The sequence below is a fragment of the Fundulus heteroclitus genome, chromosome 24, assembly GCF_011125445.2.
Source record: "Fundulus heteroclitus isolate FHET01 chromosome 24, MU-UCD_Fhet_4.1, whole genome shotgun sequence".
NCBI lineage: Eukaryota > Metazoa > Chordata > Actinopteri > Cyprinodontiformes > Fundulidae > Fundulus > Fundulus heteroclitus.
Window position 1 is genome coordinate 11853658 of NC_046384.1, and position 23230 is coordinate 11876887.

Here is a 23230-nt window from a genome sequence, read left to right on the forward strand (position 1 = left end):
AAATGGGGGTGTTTTCCCCGTTATGACTGTTTTCAGTCGAATCCACATCTAATCGTTTCCGAAAAAGACAAATGTGTTGATGATCAGATTGTGAGCAATGGGTTTATGGGGGGTTAATAATACTGAATGGTAACTTCACAGTAGGGTTTGCATGTTTGCACACAAGCTCTGCTTCATTATCTCCACTAACATATCTTTAACACAATATGTTTCAAATAAATACAGAAGCAAGGGAATGACTCATTTATTTTTTCAAATCACTTATCTAAACACATCTCTTTTGTTAATTTAATACCAACAAACACTGTCATATCTGATTTATAAAAGTTAGTAGAAGTCAGTTGTGACAGTTTCCAGCATTCGTGGCTCTTTTCTATCAAGAACAATCAAAGCCATTCCCACACCTCTGAAAACGTGACAGAACTAGCTGAGTCACATCTGAACCTGTCAGAGTTTCCTTCTTCAACAAGACATGCGTCAACATGTCTGTTTTTAAAACAGCACACATGTAAGAACAATCAAATCTTAAAAATGCTTTTAAAATAGAGGCACAAATTAATCCCAATCAGCCCATTTTCCAAATGTGGAGAAGTAGTTTTTACAATGCAGTTTTTGAAACAAGTGCGTCACGCCCACTAAAACATGAAGGCACTACTATATGTGGATGACGATGTGGTGTCTCTACTGGCATAATCTCTCACAGAGATCACAGAATGCATTGTTTGTTTGTTTTTGGCAAAAAGACAACTTTTTTGAAATTGAAGTATGTCAAATGAATGTGCAAGCTGTTATTGACAACAACAAAATAATGTCTTTGTTGTTCCAAGGTTATGAAACAACTATAATCAAGCACTGAAGTTAAGAAACAACTTAAAACTGGGGCTTTGTAAGCACACAGCCGGGTCTTTAACACATAGGGGGCATTGTACCACAAAGCTAAAACCTATGTAAGCTAATCAGAATCCTTCAAAGCAAGCCATGTGGTCCGTCTGTATTTGGAGTGAGTCAGTGTAGAGCCCTTCATCTCAACGCAGCGTACTGAAGCAATTGGGTTTTTAAAAACAACCAAGTAAAAAGACTCTGTACCAGCTTAGGTATCAGCACCGATCTGATAACCAGTGAAAATGGTTGCACATGTGATGTTAGCGCTGCATTATTTGTGCAAAATGTACACAAGCAAACACAAAAATGGGGTTTTCTAAAATCTCCGCTTTGGCCAATATTTTTATAAATAATCGTTTTTAGTGATGCAAACTACAATTGCTGTGTGGATGAGAGGTCAAAAAGCATAAAAATGTATTTGCTTTCCCAGATATCTGGCTATGTGTGGACAAGACATGAAATTAGTCGATAGAAAACCAGTTAGGCCACAGCTATGATAGCTAGTTTGAGCACAGTCGACAGCCAGACCACTGAGGTGACTGTGGGTGCAGCTTGTCAGCATAAAGTGCATGAGGAAGGAATTGCTCTCTTTTACTGATTTAGCCAGAAGCAGCATAGTGTTTTTTTCTATGTGCCTGAGCCAAATGAAGGGAAGAAAATTTGACTGACATCTGAACATTTACATGTGCAACTTCTCTCCACCTTTGACACGTAACATGAGCTTCCTTTTTAAAGGCCAAACGGCATGTTATGAGACAGCATACGGCAGACTGATTTATTGATTGCGGCTGAACCCTAACAAACACAGACTGATTAAAAAAAGACTGGAAAAAGTAAGCCATGCCAAAATAACTCTTTTACTCAGTAATATAAATGATTATGGTGATAGTTGATGAGAGAAACATGAGGGCTGAATCTTTGAAGCAAGACCTGTCAGACCTAGAACAAATCTTGCAGCAAATATCTTAATGCCTACAGAAAATTACCCTTTTGAATTAAGGTTTGTGTCACAAGAGGTCATTCACAGCTCTGGTAAATTAAGGTCAGACTGGACAAATGCCTGGAAAGTGTGCTTCTTTATAGTCTCAAAACCCCTGCTCTCTAAACTTCCTCATCGTCCTTACTGGATCATTATCTAAATATTTGCTTAATGAAACCAAAGTCAAACTATAAGATTTGCTGTCAGGCCTTTTGTGTTAGTTAGGGTTTGCGTACAGCTTGACGCCCAGTTTCGCCGTTCAAGCGCAACATCATCGGTTTTATGCATAATGTGGCTGTGTTGTCGGTACCCCTGTTGGCTTTTTTTCCCCCTATAAAGTTATATAAACTGAGATTCAGCGGTGGATTTTGTTTTACATGGAAGTTGCACTTCAAAATCAAAAGATAAGCAGTTCATTTTTGTTTTATTACATGTAAAAATAATTTTTTAAAGAGTTATTCAAGCATCTTGTGGCAAAAACACAGTATGGGTGTCACCTACATACATAAAGATGTTGAGTTAATTTATAGTTACTTTTAACTCTACAATTAGCTCACTGAGCTTCGTTTCTCCAAATTGTAAATGTCTGGTAAGGGTTTTTAAACCCTCTCTATTGAATAAAATGTTTATTATCCGTACCCAATGAGAGTCCCAGCAGCTCCCAGTGATCTGAGATTTGTCTCTGAATTTGTCCAGTTTGGAAGAGACTTCTAGTCACGTTGAAAATGTGCCCAACAAGAGGCAGATGGCTCTGAATAAGAAGTACATAGTAGTGTGCTGTTGGAATTACACTAATGGCACATTTGCTTCCCATAAGACAGACCGCTTTGGATGCATTCAGGGGGAAAAAAAACAAAAAAGTGAATTTCAAAATCTAAAGATCTATAATAATTTGATTATTAAACTACGGTAAAGAATAAAAACAATGTCACATAATGTCTTATCTGTGTTAAATTTGTTAAGAAATAGAAATCCTACTGAATTTCCATTTCAACATTGTTGACTTTTCTAAATTTTCAAATTGCTTTTTAAATTTGAGCCATTTTTGACTCAACAATTTCAGTACAAATGCTGAAATCAACTTGATTTTTTGTTTCTTTGTTTAGTCCGAAACCCCTAACAAAGAAGCAGACTGCTAAATTATTAAACGTCAGGCTCAATGTAGAAAATGAACAACATCCAGATTTCTCAAATTCATTTTTATGACACATCTAAAGACATTGAGTTGTTTCTTTTTAAGAATGCATTAAGCTCCTTTTGTCCAGATAAATGTTGATATATGCTCTTGACTGAAAAAAGTTTTATTTCTTATGATAATTATCTCAATATAGCCAGGGGAGCTTTAGCTTGAGCTCAGTTTATTTGACCATTATCTTAATATATTAAGAAACCAAGATATATGGCTTGTTTTTCAGTCATTAATCCAACGCCTGAGATAATGAGCTTGAGCTTGTTCTGAAGTAATCACATAATTGAGATACCCAATAGCGATCTAGTTTTGTCATGATACGTCATTATTATTGAGATAACCATCTTGCTAAACCTTGCAAGCTTATTTTGGTGAAATAACTTTTTTTGATCTCATTATCTTGAGGTAAGAGATATTTTAAGCTTAAGCATTATGATTTAACTAATCAGTATGGAAATAATGAGTTAATGAGATATTGAGTTTGTTCCTGTTGCTACAGTAATTTCAGTATTTTAATATCAACAGTGTTATCTTGACCTTAATTTGTCCTGCATATCATTTAATTTTCTCATAATGAAACATAAAATTTTTTCATAATAGTTTTCTTTCTTTACTGTCTCAAAATGATATTTATGTTTCGATGGAATAGCGGTTTGTTCCTTGATTATAACGAGAACTTTAGCTCGTTTAGTCAATACTTGTCATTATCTTGAGATTATTCCCTCCTGAGCTGGGTTAATTGTCAGCTTCATCTGGTTATATTGAGACATCAATAACTCAGGCTTGTTTTGTAGAGATAACAATTTTATCACCCATTTATCTCGAGATACGGTCAACTCGAGCTTAATTAACCGCGTAAACTTTATCCGATTGTGTTGAAACGCTAACATCTGTATCAACATTTCATATCTGGACAGCAGTTCAACTCAATATCTCAAGATAAAGAGTTTAAGCAGTTTCATTATCTCCTGACACCCAAAGCATTTTTACTACGAGATAACTCATCATCTTAGAAGAGCACAATCTTTAGTCTAATCAACAATAATAACTCTTTATCTCTCTTTTAGATTTCAAGATCTAGAGTTAATTTTTCTCAGCCTAATAGTTTCCCCGTCTCAATGTCTCAAGATAATAACCTGGAGCTTATTTTGACATACTTTCATTTCCATACCCTGAAAAAACAATGCTGTCTAACAGGAAAGTGGTGTATTATCAGTTTCATTATATCAGAAAAAGAGCCTCTCAGCTTGTTTTCTCCTGGTAATTTCTATATTTTTTTAAATTATATAGTTCTGAGTTAAGATCTCAAGCTTGTCTTTTGTGATTCAGTGTTTATTATGTTGAGCTTCTCCTCTCTCCATAGACCATATGAACCCCTGAAAAAAGGGGTCTCCAGGACTCAAACATTACCGTCAGCGATCTAGAATCCAATCAGGCGTTAAAAGAGTTTGTAGCCTTACTTAGCATTGAGCTTTAAACCCCTTATACCCATTCTCTGCACCAACAGAAAATTCATTTTCCGAACTCTGCAACAATATTTCCACTACGTCTCCAGCTTCAAGCTACACGCAGAAATGCCGATGGCTGACGGGCCAAAAAAAGGGAATTCTAATACCAAGATTCTGAAGTTTGAGGCACTTTGAAACTGCATAACGCAGCAGGTCATTGTGGACGGGAAAGCAGTGCAGCACTGAGCCGAGTATCTATGGCAGATAACAGGGAGGGTGCAAATAAGTGTGTTTTGATGTCAATTAGAATTAGCCTAAAAGGCTTTTTGAAGCCCGCAGCAAACTTCCCTTCACTTGTTCTTACATAACCAAACATCCTCAGGGCAGCGACGATAGCATCGTGCGTCTTGACGGGTAAAAATCTAATTCATCACGGCCTAAAGACAAGTCAAATCTTTTGTATAGATTGCCTCCTATCTAAGCTGAAATCATTGCTCTTGCTGATGCATATGCTTTGCATGTACACGACGAGCTCTCGCATACAAACACGGCTGCCTTGTTAATTCTGGTCTAAATTTAACAAGGTGTCTGGGGAGCGGCGCTGGGAAGCAGAGAGCAGCTGAACATGATGGTGCATTATGGAGATAACTAACCTGCTGTCTGATTGCGCTCCCCGTCACTCTTATCTCTTAAAATTGAAGATTTCAGGCGAGCAAACGGGAGGGCTTTTTGCTTTAGAGGAAATAAACTTGAGCTTGTTGAGGCCTGGGCTACCAAACAAGAGAGCTTGTTTTTAATTACCATCCAGAAAAGTCGGAAATAACTTAATTATCCATCTACTCCATTAGCTCGCTTTAATTTGAGATGAGGTCATGGGGGTAACAAATCCAGCAGGGAAACCTCCTGGGTGGTTAGCTTTTAAGAAAACAAAAACTTCAAAAATCTAGAATGTAACTTACAAATTACCCTTTATGTAGTTTTTTTGTTTTTGTTTCATTTTCACCACAGAGGCAGTTTATCCTGTAACACCTGAGCTTTTGACACGATGCGTAAAAACTTATTATTTTAGCTGCAGACGCAAACTTTTCCATAAAGGTCCCAAGTGTCCACTAAACCATTGCAAGATTATTTCAAAAACAAATTAACTTCATTTTGGTAACTTGCATTTTCTCTGTCGTGAATTTCTACTCAAAAAATAAATGATAGTAAATATAGCAGTTAAATATCTGCAGAATGTGGCAAGTTTTTAGCAGATTACTCTGCCAAATGTGTCAGAATGTCAAAAATGTTCCTGGGCCCTAAATAATACTTCAGCTGAGAAAGTACTGAACTACTATACTACTTCCAGTGAAGTCAGTGAATTAGATTGGACTAAGAGCAATTATATAAGACAGAGTGACTCTAATAGCTGTAAATCTATGAACTTATTTTTAAATACAGTGTCTTGCAGAACTACTTTACCCTCTTGAATATTTCCATTTTTAGATAATTTGTTTGCAGGAGCCCCTGCCAGAAAGGCAAGAAGAAAACACTTGTTGAAAGGAAGTGTGTTCAAAGTTTGTTGCAATCCATGTACGGGACAGAGGGGGAATTTGGAAGGAGGTGATCTGCTCAAATGAGACCAAATATTAACTTTTTAGCCCACATAAAAAATTATGTGGCAGAAAAATAACACTGCTCAACCTGGAGCTACAATGGTAGCTCTGGGTTTTATCTAACACTGTGGTAAAATGGCCTAGTCAAAGTCCAGACCTAAAATCGGATAGAGACTCTGTAGATAGACTTGAAAATTGCTGTTCACAGAAGCTTTCAAACCAATAGGACTGATCTGGATCTATTTTGCAAAGAAGAAAAGGGCAAAGAGACATTTTTGAATTGGCTTCCTGCAGTAAATGCAGTCAATGTTGGTTCCATAAAAATTGCAGACTCAGGGTGGCTGAAAAAAAAAAAAAACTGCTTGCCACACCGGTCAGATTTTCACAGTCGAAAACCTTTTGAAACCACTATGAACTTTTCTCACATAATATCCCAATAAACTCATATTATAGCTGCTATGTGATAAAATGTGAAAAGGCTCGAGAGATGTGGATGCTTCTACGGTTTCTTCAACAAGTCAAGTTTGTGTGTGAACCTATAAGACTTTCCCCATCTTAACCTTAGCTGAAGCAAACCAGAATCTCCTGTGGTGCCCTTGTACAGATCTGATGGCGTCTGTCGATTTGCCTGCCAGACTTTTTGCAAACACAAATGTCTCATGTTTGTGCACGTTTGCATCGTGTGTGCAGATTTGTCAGAATCCCGGCATGCTTTCCTGCAGGATAACGTCGATCTTTACATTTTCAGCATTTCTCTGTGTGCAGGGAGATCTACAGCTGACAGTTTGCCATGGCATGAGGAAAAGTCACAGCTTATCGGTGGGATCAGGCGTGACGAACTGATATTATCAGTTCCTCTTTCAATTGCAAATGTTCGTCAGAGGGAAAAACGTACAATTCGTGTGATTTAAACTGTTGCCTAACATGTTGTTCCCATAGTACACTGGTGTCTAATACATTTAGAGCAGCTTCCCTTTACAATGACCACAAATACTGAAACTGATCTGCTTCATTGGCATCTTGGTTTCTCAGAAGCGACTTCCTAAAATCATCTAAACGTAGGAACTAACTTCACTACCTCCTAAAAGTAATTTTTAGTTCAAGGCTGATAAATAAATACAGTCCTTGTCTGAAACGATTTCAGTTTCTCATCTGGTGCTGCCCAGGTTGCCTTTTTGTTTCAGCTCAAAGTTTCACTTTCATCTCAATTATGCATTTATGGAAACATTTGCTCACAAGCACAACTAAAAAAAAAAAGAAATAAATCCTGCAGAAAGACCAAGGTGGAGTCCAAATTCAGTTTAAAGATCTGCAGCAACGATTACCACAATAAGTCTCTTAAGTAAATCATAATGCAGAGTCAGATGATGGCCTGCGCATGTTGTGGGCACCAACGCTGACCTGGCAGTTCTCCAGCAGACACAGAAAGCCACAAAATGCCTCAGCTAAAGAACCTGGCTGTCTGCACAATGCTACACCCAAGTAAAAATAAAGTAAAGTTTAGAGGAAGGAAAAAGTGTGTCACAAAAAGGTGCACCAGCAGCTTTTAGAGGGTTGCAAACAAAAGCCTATTAAAGAGCTTTGAGAGATTAGGGCTAACAGGTTTTTGCTACGTTTGAGCAGGTTTACTCAGCTGAAATGTTTATTCCAGCCACTGCACTGCATGTGAAAGTATAAATGTCAAAAAAAAAAAAAAAATGATACCCCTCAGCAGAAACACAGGCTGATCTCCTCCATGCCATGCTGCATTGATGCAGTAATTCATGCAAAAGGACCCCCTCCAAGTATTGCACTGCAAAAACAGAACTAAAAAGAAGTAATATCTTCTTCAAATTTGTGTATCTGTCCTTGACTTGAGCTGGTAAATAAAATGATCTGCCAATGGAATAAGACTTTTGCACTTAAAACAGGAACAACTCATCTTCATCATCTTATTTCAAGTGCAGGATGTCAAATTATCTTATTTTATGGGTCAAAATACTCATACCACTGGCAGATAATCTTATTTACCTGCTCAAATCTAAGACAAAAACACACATTTTATGAACATTTTACTTATTTTTTAGATCCGTTTTTACAGTGTGAGTGAACGTACGGTCCAGAACATTCTCTCTTTATTCTTTATTCTTTATTTGGATCCCCATTAGCTCCCGTAAAGTGGTTGCTAGTCTTCCTGGGGTCCTCAATGGACCAACATCTCTGTCTCAGTCATGTTTTTCTATTGGTTTCATCCAATAATGTTATTAGCAGATAAAGTTAATTGGGCTTTAAAACACCATCATCCCAGTAACACCTGAAATAAATGAGCGTCTTATTGGCTCTCTGCAACCACACTGCAAAAAGGGAACTAAAATTAAGTAAATTTTTCTTGAAATGAGTGCATTTTTTTCTTGATTTGAGCAGGTAAATAAGAGTATTTGCCAATGAAATAAGATTTTTGCACTTAAACTAGGAACAATTCATCTCCATCATCATTTTTCAAGTGTAGAATATCTAATTATCTTATTTTAGGGGTAGAACTACTAATCCCATTGGCAAATAGTCTTATTTACCAGCTCAAATCAATGAAAAATAGACTAATTTCTAGAAAATGTTGACTTACTTTTAGTTCCCTTTTTGCAGTGTGATAAGTAAATATTGTACGAGCTTCACTTTTTAAAATGAATTACTCCAATTAATAAACTTTCGTTTACTGTTGTAATTTCGTGAGATCAACATGTGCGCTCCATGATAAAATAACGAAGCAGAAGCGCTAAACGTGGACGACGGCTCACGAAAACGGACGCTGCTCAGCCGCTGCGAAGGCAAAAAGCTTCGCTTGCGGATTAGCAGACGCGCGTTTTAACCAAGCCCCTCGCTCTGCCGTGGGACGCGGCTCCGTCCGACGCCGGCAACACCTTCCCAGCCAAACAACGGCATTTAGTCTCTCTCCAGATCTCCATCTCCCTGCTTCTGATTTGACACAAGCCAAGTACTCCCACCTGACATCTGCTCCCCGCCACCAGTGTGTGCGCGCCGAATGTCTGTGTGCGAGCCAGTAATTGTCTAAAGCCAGCGCTCAGTGTGTGTATGTGTGTGTGTGTGTGTGTGTACAGGAGGATATAAATAGAGCAGAGCGCTAGTAAGGAATGGAGAAAGCTTCAAAATGAACCGACTCAGCTGTGTGTGGAGGAAAACCAACACTGTGAAAGGTGAAAGTCCCACTGTGGAACACGGCGGTGGCAGAGGCAGGATGCGGGACTCGGTCAGAGAGGCCTTCTTACCTGTGAGCTGGACCTGAGCGAAGTAGTTGCCGCTGATGACCGAGTCGGTGCTCGGCGTTCGGCAGATGTAGAAGCCGGCGTCCTGCGGCTTCACCTCGGCGATCTTCAGCTCCACCTCGTTGTCCTGGAGCCGCACCACCGAGATGTCGCCGGACGCCACGCGCTTGCTGTACGAGCTGTCCGAGTAGGCGGAGTCGAAGGTGGAGATGATTCTAATCGTCTTCCCCTTTCCGTCCTTGGACATCTCCCAGTCGAAATCCTGCAGAGGAGGATAAAAGCATTCTTTAGTCGTCAGCAAATGAAAACGGCCGATATCCTCTGATCAACTAAGCCCAGCCACACGATGAATCGCGTTCTGATTCTTTAGATAACCCCATAAATAGATTGCAGTTATCGTAAAGGGCAGGCCGTTACCTGCTCACGAGGTCCTCCATAGTCGTTGACGTCACACCTTATAGAGACGGGCTGACCTTCCACTCTGATCAGCGGACCAGACGACACCGTCACCACGCGGGCCGAGCACCCGCCTGGAGGGACAAAATAACAACGGTTATGTCCTACTGCTAAGACCATGACGTCTTACTTCAGAATCAGAATCAAGTTTATTGCCAAGTAGGTTTGCACTTACAAGGAATTTGACTTGGTGTTGATGGTGCAGACAAAATAGAAATATATACACAGAATACTTTCAATGTTTACTCCTTTATATTCTAATAATTTTATATATTTTATCAGGGTTTTATGAGGACACAAATAGCACGGTTGCACTGCAAAAACATGACTAAAAATAAGTAAAGTTTTCTTGAAATTAATGTATTTGTCCTTGACTTAAGCAGCACATTTACATGATCTGCCAATGGAATGAGATTTTTGCACTTAAAATAGGAGCAACTCATCTCCATCATCTTATTTCAATAATAATAATAATAATAATAATAATATCATCTTTATTGTCATTGAAACATACATTACAACGAATTTTTTTTCTTTGCTTTTAACCCATCACCCTTTGGGAGCAGTGGGCTGCCACTGTGCGGCGCCCGGGGAGCAATCAGGGGTTAAGGGTCTTGCTCAGGGACCCAGAGTGCTGGGATCGGGGGTCGAACCGGGTACTTGCAACCTTCTCTGACTTCAAGCGCGCTGCTCTAACCACTTGGCCAACACTCCCCCTATTCAAGAGTGGTTTACCTAATTATCTTATTTTAGGTGTAAAAATACTCATTCCATTGGCATATCATCTTATTTACCTGCTCAAATTAAGGACAAATGCACTAATTTCAAGAATCTTTTACTAATTTTTAATTCAGTTTTTGCAGTGTGTGAGGTAAAAAAGAAAATCCAGCCAACCCGATTCTAGCCTCAGAGGTTTGCTGGAGAACATGAAGACCAAGGAACACGGCAGACGGGTCAGGGAGAACGGTGTGGAGAAGTTTAAATGAGAGGTTATAAAACGTTCCAAAATGTGAAGATCTCACATCTCACAGCATTTACCCAGACTAAAAATTTAAAATGGATGTGGTGAATATTTCTGCCTGGTACTATAACACCTTTAGACACACTGGACTGACAAGCCACGAGCACAACGGGCAGAAAACAGGCGGCCAGAGTCAGACTACGGCTATCTGCACGTTTCACAGGTGGAGTTTTGTGATTCAGAGCGACACGGAGGACGCTTTCAGCCTCTGATTCTGTTTCAACATGTACAACAGAAACCAAGACTCGCACACGCAGGGCTTGTCGTGACCTGAGAGGAACACCGACATGGTGACGCAGAAGTTGGCCAAACCTGAACCGCCGTTCCTCCTTTCCGTACGCAGACCTTGACGCAGTGCTGTGTGGAGGCCTGAGTCATCCCTCGTTTTGTTCTTCCAAGGCGCCAGACTTTTAATGTGGTCCTGATTGCTAAATCTACAGGATTTCTGAACCTGCTTCCAAACAGGGGGTAGCTTGAGCTGTAGATGTGCTACACAATTAGGCCTTCATCTAGTGGTAAAGCTTCCCACCATACGGTCACTGGCCCCTTTATTCAGGACACCCTGCTAGTTCACTGCAAAAAGGGAACTAAAAGTAAGTCAAATGTTCTTGATTTGAGCAGCTAAATAAGATTATCAGCCAATGAAACAATTTTTGGACTTAAAATAGGAACAACTCATGTACTGTGCATCAAATTATCTTATTTTAGGGGTATAAATACTCATTCCATTGGTAGATCGTCTTATTTACCTGCTCAAATCAAGGACAAATACATTCAATTCAAGAAGATTTGACTTACTTTTAGTCCCCTTTCTGCAGTGTACCTTGTTAGGACACTCTTTTGCCTTCAGAACAGCCTTAAATCCTTATGAAAATACGTTTAACAAGATGTCAGAAGCTTTCTTTAGAGACGTTGGTCCCAACTGACCGCATCGTTCCAGAGACACAAAGATGGAGGTCATACCGACATGTAGACAAGGTCAGCCTCATCACTCAAGCAGGATGGGCCATTTAAACAACGCTCTGTTGATACTAAAGGGCCCAAAGTTTACCAGTTGATACAAAAACAGGATGAATCCATGCTTCTACATAGTTTAGACCAAACTCTGAGCCTCCCATCTCAAACTTACGGCTAAAATGGGAAATATCAAACAAATCAGATGACTTTTTTGTCCAGCTTAGATAGACCTGGGTGATTTGTAGCCTCGGTTTCCCGTTCTTAGCCAACAGGAGAGGACCCCGGAGTAGTCTTCTGCTACTGCACTGCAAAAATGGAACTAAAATTAAGTAAGATTTTCTTGAAATGAGTGAATTTGTCCTTGATTTGAGCAGGTAAATAAGATGATCTGCCAATGGAATGAGTATTTTTACCCCAAAAATAAGATAATTAGATATACTGCACTTGAAATAAGATGATGGAGATGGCTTGCTCCTATTTTAAGTGCAAAAATCTTATTCCTTTGGCAGATCATCTTAGTTACCTGCTTAAATCAAGGAGAAATACACTTAGTTCTAGAAAACCTGACTTACTTTTAGTTCCCTTTTTGCAGTGTGTAGCACATCTGCTTCAAGGTTTGACCTGTTGTGCATTCAGAGGTGGTTCCCAGCATACCTTTATTGTAGTAAGTGGTTGTTTTAGCATTTGTACCAATCTATCATCTTAAACAGGCCTGCCCATTCTCCTCTAGCATCAACAGTGCACTTTTGCTTTTTGAAAACACTCTGATCAGCTGATAAGGCAGCAACATCCTTGTGCTTTCCAACGGCCCTTAAAAACCCTTTCTTTCTGATGCTTGATGCTTCACAACAGTTCACCGTCTCTAGATGTCTAAATGCACACAATCGCTGCCATCTGATTGGCTTTAAAGCTGAAAATTGAATTAGTTTTGGTCTGAAACGCCCACATAAAGGAGGTCCCCTGGTGATGGAGACCATCAAAACTGTAGAGTTCATCTCCACTGGAGCTTGTGGAAGGGAGCCAGCTGTTATTTCTGTGTGCCTGCAGAGTGTGGGCCTTTTCCGCTGCCAACGTATCAAGATGCTGTAAAATAAGAAACCTGCTGTATGCAGGAGGTGCCTCACAGCTGAATTCATCTTTAACTTGTGAATCTTTAGCTGGTGAACCTTAACATGCGGCTTTCTGGGGAAGCAGCCCTCCCACAGCGTGATTCACACCAGGAAGGAAGCAAATCCTGCAACACCCGTTAGGCTGCGATGTTAAACAATCACAACTAAAACATTTCCACTCACCCTCTTTTTAAAATATATGGAGTTGAAGGCTATTTTTTCCCTCTTCTCGCTTAAAACTAAACATCCGTTTCAAACACTTTGCAACAGTAGTAAACTAAAAGGAACTACTTGAGGAAGTAAATTTATCTTTACATAGCTGGCCAAATTTATGTCTCACTGCATTTTTAACCCTTCCTCTTTACAGTAAACAGTCTACTAGAAGATAATATTTAAACTATGTTTTACCATCCAAGCATGTTCACCTTGAGAGCAGGCTGCAAGATGCTAAAAGAAGTCTGCAGAAATCCTAAAATGTCATCACGGGGGACCTACAGCAGGCTCTCGCTGTTGTTGATACGAAAGATCATGCCAATACAGTCAAAAACATAAATGCCAGACTGAATTTTGCCACAGGGAACATAAGATAGGAACAGATGAGGCTGAATCATCTGGACTAAACAACATGTTTGGCATACGCTAAATGCTGCATTCCAGGAAAAAACATCTGCATCCCTGCTGAGAAGCACGGAGCATGAAGTGTCATGGTTTGGGGATGGACTGACAAACTAAGAGTCAGAAACCGCCTCTTCGCAAAAGCTGTGAGGGCTATCGCCCCCCTGCTGAGAAGCCAGAGTCCGGTGAATGCATATGTGCACACTGACTTATCAGGAATTTTTCATGCAACAGACAATTCAAAGGTTTAGCCCAGCATCAAAAGAATACCACACCCACAGAGATGTAGGGTGGTGGCAGCATTATGCTCAGGGGTTACTTCTAGTCAGAGGGAACAAGTATTTCAGTCAAAGTTGGTGAGAAGAAGGATCTGGGGAGTAACTGCAACTTTTCCAAAGGGGAGTGAAAACATTAGCAGGTGAAGTTGCCAGCTGATAGATTCCTATCATAGAAGACTGAATGGTTCCAATTAGGCAGAGGGGGGGGGGCTTTCCCAAAAAAGGTTTTAGCGAAAGGGTGTGCAGAGTTATTGCAGCTTTTTTATTCTTATATATTTTGCTGCAATCAATTTGTTAGACTCTGTTAGATTTATCTCTCCATGTTTTAATTTTCCATTTTGACCTGATCTGTAGAGCCAAACATTAAGTTAATCATTGATTTTTTTTATATATAAATGACGTGTTAGTTGCATGTCAGCATGATCACGGCGACGGGACCAAATTCATTTTAGATTTCTGATTTGAACTGAAAGTTTTACCGTCTTCCCTTTCAAAATTTACATTCCAAATTTTCACTAAACTCGCTTTTTAACTAATTTTTCCAGACAAACATGGCTTGCTCTACTTTAGCGAAGCTTACGGTGAACGGCACTGCTGGCCTGACCCCGGGGGTCATTAAATAAACATAAACCGGGTTGTAAAAACTAAAAACCAGCCATATTATAAACACCTACGTTTGAAGATGTGCATGTTATAGAGTCCTGCAGCTCTTTGAGCACAAAAAAAACAAAAAAAATACTGATTTATTCTGGTCTCTGTGGACATTTTAACAGAGACTTGATCAATATTGCTTTTCTTTTTTTTTTTTATGCTGATTCTGGAAGAAAATGTGAGAAAACATGACAGGATCATCAAAATCTGTTTGTTACCGCCTGGATCCGGGCCACGGATGACTAAAAAGCTGCGCTGATGCACCGAGCTTATTTCAGGAGGGAAATTTTACAGTCTGGCAGGGACTTTAAAGCAGAAGTCTGACCAACAGGCCTCTCTGACTGTATGCGCGATATGTTGGCAACCACCGAACAGTAAACCCAGCCCCCCCATCTCAGGAGCAGAGTATGCAGCTGAAACATGGCTCAAATGATTAAACTTTAGTTTATGTGGCGCACACCACAGTTGCGGCCTCTGCAGGGTCTGATGCATGCATTAGCACAGAAATGCAAACCGCATGCGGGGGTCGCGACATCTGATCATCTTCCCCTGAACTAATTTAAGCAAACTACCCCCCTTCTCACACATGCATACACATTGGATAACCCCCTCCGTGGCCCTCGCTGTAATGCACATCCACCAACGTATGCCAACTTCAGCGAGCAGGTAGGCCAGGGAGCGAGTCCCAGTTTTCCTCCTGCAGGGAAAACCGGTTCAACAACTGGGCCCTAAACCAGTGTGACAGAGGCAGTGTTGGTAAAACACAAATGATGCCGTTCATCGTGGAGGCCACTTCAGTTTGACTAATAGCTGGCTAATGGGGCCCTGTCCCCTTACGCTAGATAAATTCATCTCAAGGGAAATGCACTCCTACAAGCTGATGACTGGTTAGTCTGAGCAAAGAATCAAAAATAAGGGATATACATGTAAGGTGAGTTATAACATCTCACTGTTGACAGCACTGAGTATCTAAAAGTCCTGTTTAATTGAGTGGAAGAGATATTTCCCCAATTTGTGCCTTTAGATTGACCCCTACATCTGCTCTACGCCGATGTTTTGCTGATGACGCTGTAATTTCAGTAGCTGATGGGTTTATCACCTGACTGGGGTTAATTAAAGCACACCATGGACCTCACTTTCTCACATTTCTTAGTGTGCCCTTATTGACTCCTCTATGACAAAAATCATTTGTACGTCTTAGGCGTTTTCTCTTTTATTTTTCATTCGGCATCATTAAACACACCCGAAAACACTAAAAACGTTAATACTTTAACAAGGAATGACTTGTGTCTTGCATTCAATGTGAAATTACACTATTTAATTCAATAATGTACTTTTTAGATTTTTTCAATTACGACAAAATGCTTGCTTCAAGACAAAATACATTACTATATCTCAACAGTTTCCAATTGATAATGTTAAACCCAATTTTAAAAGCTAAAAATGTTTGCTGTACTTTAGTTGTAGTTAACTTCAACAAAAGTGTGCAGCATGTGGCAACAGGAAACAGTGGTCAAAGTTTAGTACGCATACAATATAATGTCATTTAACACATGTGGAAAATGACTACATGAGCCTCCAAAAGTTTAATTATTCATTCAACATTTTTAAAACATACATTTCTCCAACCAAACAAGGAAAAATAAACAAAACATGATTATTTTATTTTATTTATAATGTATCATAGGTGCAAATGATGTTTAAATGTGTGGTTCAATTGATTTTGGACCTAATATAGGTCACTGTGTAGAAGTTACTCTACTCTTTGCTGATGACTCTGTAATTTCAGTATGTGACAAGTTTATCATATAAGTGGTTAATTAAAGCATGGGCTGGATATTACTTTCTCATGATATCCTTAAGCCTGTTTATATGATAAAATCCCCCCCCCTCGTAATGTTTTTGTTAATAAATTTATTCATTTCTCCTAAGTAACATCCTGAATTTAAAGGGTAGGCCAAACTGAGCTTATTTCTGACGGTGTTATTGATTATCGCACCAAACTCCATTTAGGAACATTGTATTTTAAGATTATTTCCCCATCTTTACATACTGCTTGTTCTGAACTAAAATCTATTCCTTTATTTATTGTGTTCTCAGTCTCACTTTCAATTCGGCTACAATAGAAACAACAACCAACGAGAAATAAATGACAAATTTTCACTGTAATTTAGTTGCAGTCGCTGATTTTCGTCCTCCAAAACTGAAAGCGGACACCAGCCGCTAGTAGCAGGTTACAGTACGAGAACTTTAAAATGCGATGAAGCAAAGGCTTTGATCTACTGTTGATGTTTGCCGAATAGTCTGCTGAAATGTGTCTATGAGGATTATATTTAAATTCATTTAGTTGCGTATACATTAGCGAGGGAATTTAGAATAAAGTTTAAATTAGCAGAATCCCAAAGGGGATTCCGTATGACTTCCACTCTGGTTCGAAACACCGGAGTTAATCATTCATCAACAATCAAGCGAATGAAAAAAGGTGTCTTACCGATGAATAAAAGACCAAAGGCGAGGGCAAGGACCCTCCGATCCATTTTCACCTCTGTCACACTCTGCTGTCCTCCTTTATTCCTTAATTCCCCCAAGCGTCCTTTGTCCTGCGTTGGGACACGAAAGCCCAATCCTCCCGTGGATGGAGGGTCAAATCCTAATAAAACTCTTGGGCGGTCAGTCCGCTGCGCCCCGTACGCACACCGTGCCGAATCGCAAAGCCACCCTACAAAAAAACAGAAAGGCGCACACCGGCGGCTCCCGGTCCTGACGAATTAAGTGCCGGCGAGCGCGTTCTCACGATTTTCCACGCACTGACGCGACTGGGCTGATTTCAGTAGTGAGGCTTGCAGCGAAGTAGACACATCCACAGACGGAGCGGGGCTGGAAGGAGGGACGCGGAGCGGCCGGAAGTTAGGTGAAAAAGGAGGAAGCAGGGAGGTCCCAGGTGGAGACAGTGACAGCTTTTTATGACATTACGGATATTATTACTCAGAAATCACATGAATGCTGAAATATAAATCAATAACATGAAGAAAAAAAAAAACACTAACATATGAGAAATACCCGAGAGGATAACAGGTTGATCTGTACATGATCACAGCTAAATAGAACTACTAAAATAAATATAAACATGTTTTTGTTTTGGATGATTATTTCTTTGTCCTAATATGGTTCTCAGCAATAAATCTTATGACGTTGGAGAGTTTTTTTTTTTTTTTTTATTTCTTCCTGTAGGGAAAACACATCAGTAAGATGATGGCAGTGTTGCACCCATGAAAACTTCCCCCAGCTGTCTCTGCCATTGCCAAACAGCTTTTTTGTGGGGGAGGTGTGGTGGTGTGGGCCTACTCCTCCCTTCCTGGAAAACCACGCTTGTCTCCTAACTAAGAGAAAGATTTCAAGATGAGATCCACCAACCAGTGGTTCACCATAGCTTTCACTTTTAAGGACCAGCCTCCATCTTGGTGAGGGATAGGAAGCAGTCTCGCAGCAGTGTGTGACCGAGCCGGTGACCAGTGTAGCTGTGTGCTGATATTTGTTAAATAACTAAACCGTGAGCTCGGCAATATGTCGTATTTCAAGAAGCAACACCAAGCAGAAAAAGCACATTTTCCACTCTGTTACCCACAAATACGTTTTCCCATTTAAATGGAAACAAAAAGGATTTCCATTATTGCCAAGCAGCTTGGTTGCAACAAAGAAATAATCAACCAAAGTTAGGTTATGAAGTTAGCTGAAGTAACAGGTAACTGTTGAGCAGTGGGATTTATTCCCTTTGCATCCACCCTCCAGTGTTGACTAGAATAAATGCTAGAATGCATGCATGCAAATTTAGAGAAACTACTTTTTTTATGACATTTGGAGACATCTCTGCAGTCTGTTTGAGCTCCAAGAGAGAGAGAAAGAGAGCAAGACTTTCAGCAGATAACAGGAAGGTTGAACATGCAGCTTTCGTCTCAGTCTGTAATGGGACATGCTGGATTTTGAAACATAAACAGCCTTTAGGAAAAGGAGTCTTGGTGGATCTATATACTATGTGTAAGGTGAGTTTGGCTGGTTTTACACAAAAGTTTCACCGGCAGCTGAAAAGCAGAAGATGGAGTCTTTTATAGCTTCTCTCTCTCTGTTGGCCTTTTCTGCAACGACGATGACGCACTCTTGTTGTCACTTCCAGTCTCGCGGTCAGGCCCATGCTGTGAATTTACACAAAGGCCAAAGTTCATTCCTCAGCCAGCCTCCCTGCAGGCGAAGGAGGAGGAGTTTAGGGCTGCAGCCTCAGGGTCAAAGGTCGCCCATCCCATTTGTGATGTGGATTTTGTGTGGGTGGGTCTGATCTGTCCACCTTAGCATCTGCTGGCACACAGCAAAGGAAACCACAGACTCTGGAGCCGTGTCTGGTGTCGTCTAGTGTGTCATGCATTCTTAGCGCTGTATCTGATTTTACTTTTAATTTCTTAAACGCAACAAGCTTCCCAGACGAAATAGCAATAACAATAAACCGGATCAGGAATTAGTCTGGAGACCCTCAGCTTCCTGTTTGATGATGCATCGAGGAAGAAAGCCTGGCAAAAGTGAACATTTCATTCATAAGATGATAGATGTGAAACACCTGCGTCATGATTTAGCGCGCCAGGGGTTCACAGCTGACATGGAGTTAGAGCGCCACCTGCTGGCTGTGAAGAAGCTGTGCAACAGCGCAGAGTCATCATTCTCTTTATTTGATTTACCCAACACTCCCTCACCTTTAATCAGCCTGGTCTGCAGGTCAGGCAGGACTCCATGACCAGCACCTTTCTTCTTAGCAGCCGTTCCTTTATAATGCAGAAAATGTTTAAACGAACAGACGTCTCAGGAGAAGAAGAAAAATTAAAAGGGAAAAACAGGAAACAGTGCTCTAAAGCATCACAATGTACTTATCTCCATTAAACCAATAAGGCACAGCTCCAGCAGCATATACTGAGAGTTTATTCCTGTTTTAATGGGTTTCAGCTTGTAACCAGAGCTAATTTAGTTTCAGAGCGTAAATAAGTCAACAGCGCCATCATGTGGGTCTAAATGACTCCAGTCCTTTTAACACATGATGCTTTGATCCATGTTCAGGCCTGTAGTCCTGCTGGAAGATGTCCCTCCGGTCCAGTCTCAGCCCTGATGCGTCATCTGTCGGCTTTTCTTCTAGGATTCCCCTGAATTTAGCTCCATCTATCTTCCCTTCAATTCCAAAGAGCTTTCCTGTTGCCATTGAAGAAAAGCCTCCCCTCAGCACGATGCTACCACCACCATCTTTTACCCTGACGAAGGTGGGCTCAGGGTTATGTGCAGAGTCAGTCGTCCCAACATGTTTTACCTAAAGTTTACATTTGGTCTCATCGCAGTAGAGCACCTTCCGCTGGTTTTCCCCGAACGACGTCCAACAAACTTGGAACATGTGCCACTATCTGTGAATAAAATTAAAGCTGAAGCAGAGCGGGACCCTGCAGCATGTCAATAACCCAAAACACACCAGTAAATCCACCAGAACCTGAGAATTAAGACGTGGAAAGTCCCCCAAGGCCTAGTCAAAGCCCAAATCTGTATGTTATTGAGACACAGGGGTGAAACAGTGTCTCAATGAAAACAGTGAAACGTGTAAGAAGCCCCTCATACGTCTTAAGATAAAATAAGATAATATAAGATAGACTTTATTGATCTCACAGTGGAGAAATTCACGTGTCACATCGGCTCAATAATTAAATGAAGGTGACAAAAGGAGGAAAAGGTGCATTATGTACATACAGTGCATCCACATATATATATATATATCGGACCGAGAAAAAAAGAGAAATAAAGCAGAGATTTAATATGACATGTACATTTAAGGTGACTTATATACATATGGATTTGAAAGTGAGGAGAGGGACAAACTTTCTTCAGAGCTTTTTTGTTATTTCTGACATCAGGAGGAAGGCGTCCCATCTTTTCCCTCAGTTGTTAAACACATTTCTGTTTATATATTTTATTTATTGAACAAAAAAAGGCTGATTGTTAGTGTTTGTGAGAAATAAATTGTTTTCTTTACAAGGGAGAATAAAGGCTACATATCAGTATGTGAATGTTTCCCAAATGGAGAGGTGAGTATTTACTGGTAGTAAGTCTTTTTGGTTGCTCCCTTATCCAGGGGTCAGCACAGCAAGTAATAAACTCTCACAAAGACTTGGCAGAGTTTTTACACCAGCATTAAGCACCCCCACAGCATGACACTACCACCACCGTGCTTAACAGTTAACACGCTGCATATCGCTTTTAAAAACCTCACCAAATCTCCTCCAAGCGTATGTCTTGTCACTGCAGCCAAATAGCTCCAGGTTTGTCTCCTCTGGTGATAAAACTTCTCCCTGGAAGGCCTTCTGCTTGTCTCTGGGCGCCGCTGGCTATTTCAGCTGAGCGCTGGGTGGAAGTTGTGAGTTCTGGAGCAGGGACTCCTTCAGAATAGATCTGCAACGCTGTGGGTGCCGGAGCAAGCCGACTCCAGACCAGTCCCACCTCTTGACACGTTGGGTTTCAACGTAGGCTTATAGAGGAAACAGAAAAAAAAACAACTGGATCTGAAAGTTTGTGGGTTTTTACCACCTGACAAACTACTCTCACTCACTTCGCACTTAATGTTTGTGCACGTGGTCGACATGCATCAGAAAGTCTGAACACTAAAGGAAAAGGCCGTTTTAATGATGGCATTTCAGTTTCTTAGAGAGGAGAGGGAAATGCACTTTGTGCTGTCATGTCTACTGCTTTTAAATAAATCGGGCTTTGCTCCTTTGTCAGCCAGGACGATTCAGGTATTACAGTCAGGTTTCTGTCATTAGTTGTAAAGATTTAAGTCAGAACAATGTGTTTGTGTTACAATTTAGTTTTAATATGGAATGTTGTTTATTTTTTACTTTCTATAACTCTCATTAGTGTTTTCACCTTTGATCAGCGTCGCTGCAGTTCCAAAAGCGGCCACTAGAGGGGGTGAGTTCTCCATGGCAATCAATCCTCGATGTGGCAACAAAATATTGACCTGTACAAAACCTTAAATCTGAATGGTTCTCCTTTCTGCAAACACCACAGACTCTGGTTTATACCTAAACTTTTGAACCTTCTCTGTGACTAAAATAAATTACTAAATAAATACATAAATAAATAAATAAAAAGCTGATCCTTAAGCAGAAACAATGTATATGGAGCGATGCTTTTCTCCCATGGCTGATTGACTGATATTCTTTATTCTGATCATAATCTGTTTTTAAAATAAAGAAAAACATCACCCTCCAGCATGGATATAACCACCTCCACCTTACTTAAAGAGAAGCATAAAATGTTTTGTTGTGGTCCTCGGGCTTTCCTCAAGTGATTGAAACATAAAAGCGATGTCATGCTATGCAGAAAATTCTTTATACTCTGACATTAAAATGAATAAATCAATAAAATATCCTTTAGCATGAACGCAACTCAGGTTACAATCTAATCCAGTTTTATTTGTAGGGCACTTTAAAACACCACAGCGGACCAAAGCGCTGTACAGAGTTAAAATGAAACACAGCTCAGACAGGACATAAATTCCTTTTAAAACATGAGTGACTTAAAAACAAGCAACAAAAACAAAGGTTATGCATAAAATCAGAAAAAAAAACATCAATGCTCCAAAGAAAAGAAAAAAGAATGATATAAAAATGAAAATGGGCTCTTTCCAAAGTGTTAAAACCCAAAAGATGGGTTTTAACACTTTGTTAAAACCCATCTTTTGGCTTTTAACACTTTGTTAAAACCCAAAGTTTTAAAAGCAGGAAATGAGGAGGCCTTTGTGAGATGTAGGGGCAATTTGTTTCACAGTTCAGAAGCTGCTGCGCTACAAACATGATCCCCGATGAGTTTAAGCCTAGTGTTGGGGGCTTAAGTTTTAGAGCAGCTGGTCAGCTCATCTGAGAGACCGGGCAGCTTTGCAGGGACGCAGCAGCTCTGAAACGTAAGGTGTTCATCAGCCAGTCAAAGATGGCAATGGAAGGAAATACATGTTTTCTTAGTATACAACCAAATTGGAGCAGATAAGAGGCAGACAAGAATAGGTTCTAAAAATGAGCCTACAGAAGCTACAGTTTGTTGAATAGAACTTAAACCACTCCAGAGCAATGCCCCTGATTTCCACCCACTGCTCTAAATAACAATAATGGTCCACTGTGTCAAATGCAGCCATTATACCTAAAAGCCCAAGGATGACACAGTCAACAGAGTTTGTGAGTAAAAAGATCTAATTAAAAACGTGGTAAAAAGCTCATTCAGCGCTGCGGAGAGTTTTGAAACCAGATTAAAGGAACTTCAAGAATACTACGCTCCCCAAGAAAGATGGTTAACCATCTCCTCAACGGCTGTGGAAGAAAGATTAGAAATAGGCCTAAAATTAGTAACATTTGCAAGATCCAGGTTGCAGTACTGCATGTTTAAAATGATCAGGGACAAGATAACAGGAGAGACTATTGTTGTTACGTTCAAATACAAGATGGTTTCAGAAGACTAATAATTTCCTTAAAGGAGCATGGAGCAAGTTCCAGGATTTCGGCACACGTCTGCCCCTGCTGGCAAAAAGTTGAAATGACACCAGTGTTGTGCACCTGCAATGGGAGAAGTGGAAAAGCATCTGCTGCTGCGACTGCACAGGTCTTTTGTTTAGAGGCGCGATGTCTTCTGAGGTAAGAAGGCTATAAATATTGAAGTTAGCTGTGTTCTCTCACTAATGCATCAATTACTGAGGAGACTCAACAAAGTAACCAGGTGCACGAG

At 40.2% G+C, this 23230-nt stretch overlaps 1 protein-coding gene across 2 annotated transcripts in view; it reads right to left on the minus strand.

The window, feature by feature from the left end:
• The window catches only part of si:ch211-132g1.7 (prostaglandin F2 receptor negative regulator), an 84747-nt gene extending 67417 nt beyond the window's left edge, over positions 1-17330 (minus strand). For both annotated transcript variants that reach the window (XM_021311791.2, XM_012854672.3), the window contains exons 1-3: positions 16932-17330; positions 9771-9883; positions 9357-9615 (exon numbers count right to left, since the gene is read on the minus strand). In XM_021311791.2, the coding sequence (XP_021167466.2) occupies positions 9357-9615; positions 9771-9883; positions 16932-16977 (418 nt within the window). In that variant the 5' untranslated portion in view covers positions 16978-17330. The remainder of the gene's footprint in view (positions 1-9356; positions 9616-9770; positions 9884-16931) is intronic.
• Positions 17331-23230: the final 5900 nt, after the last annotated feature.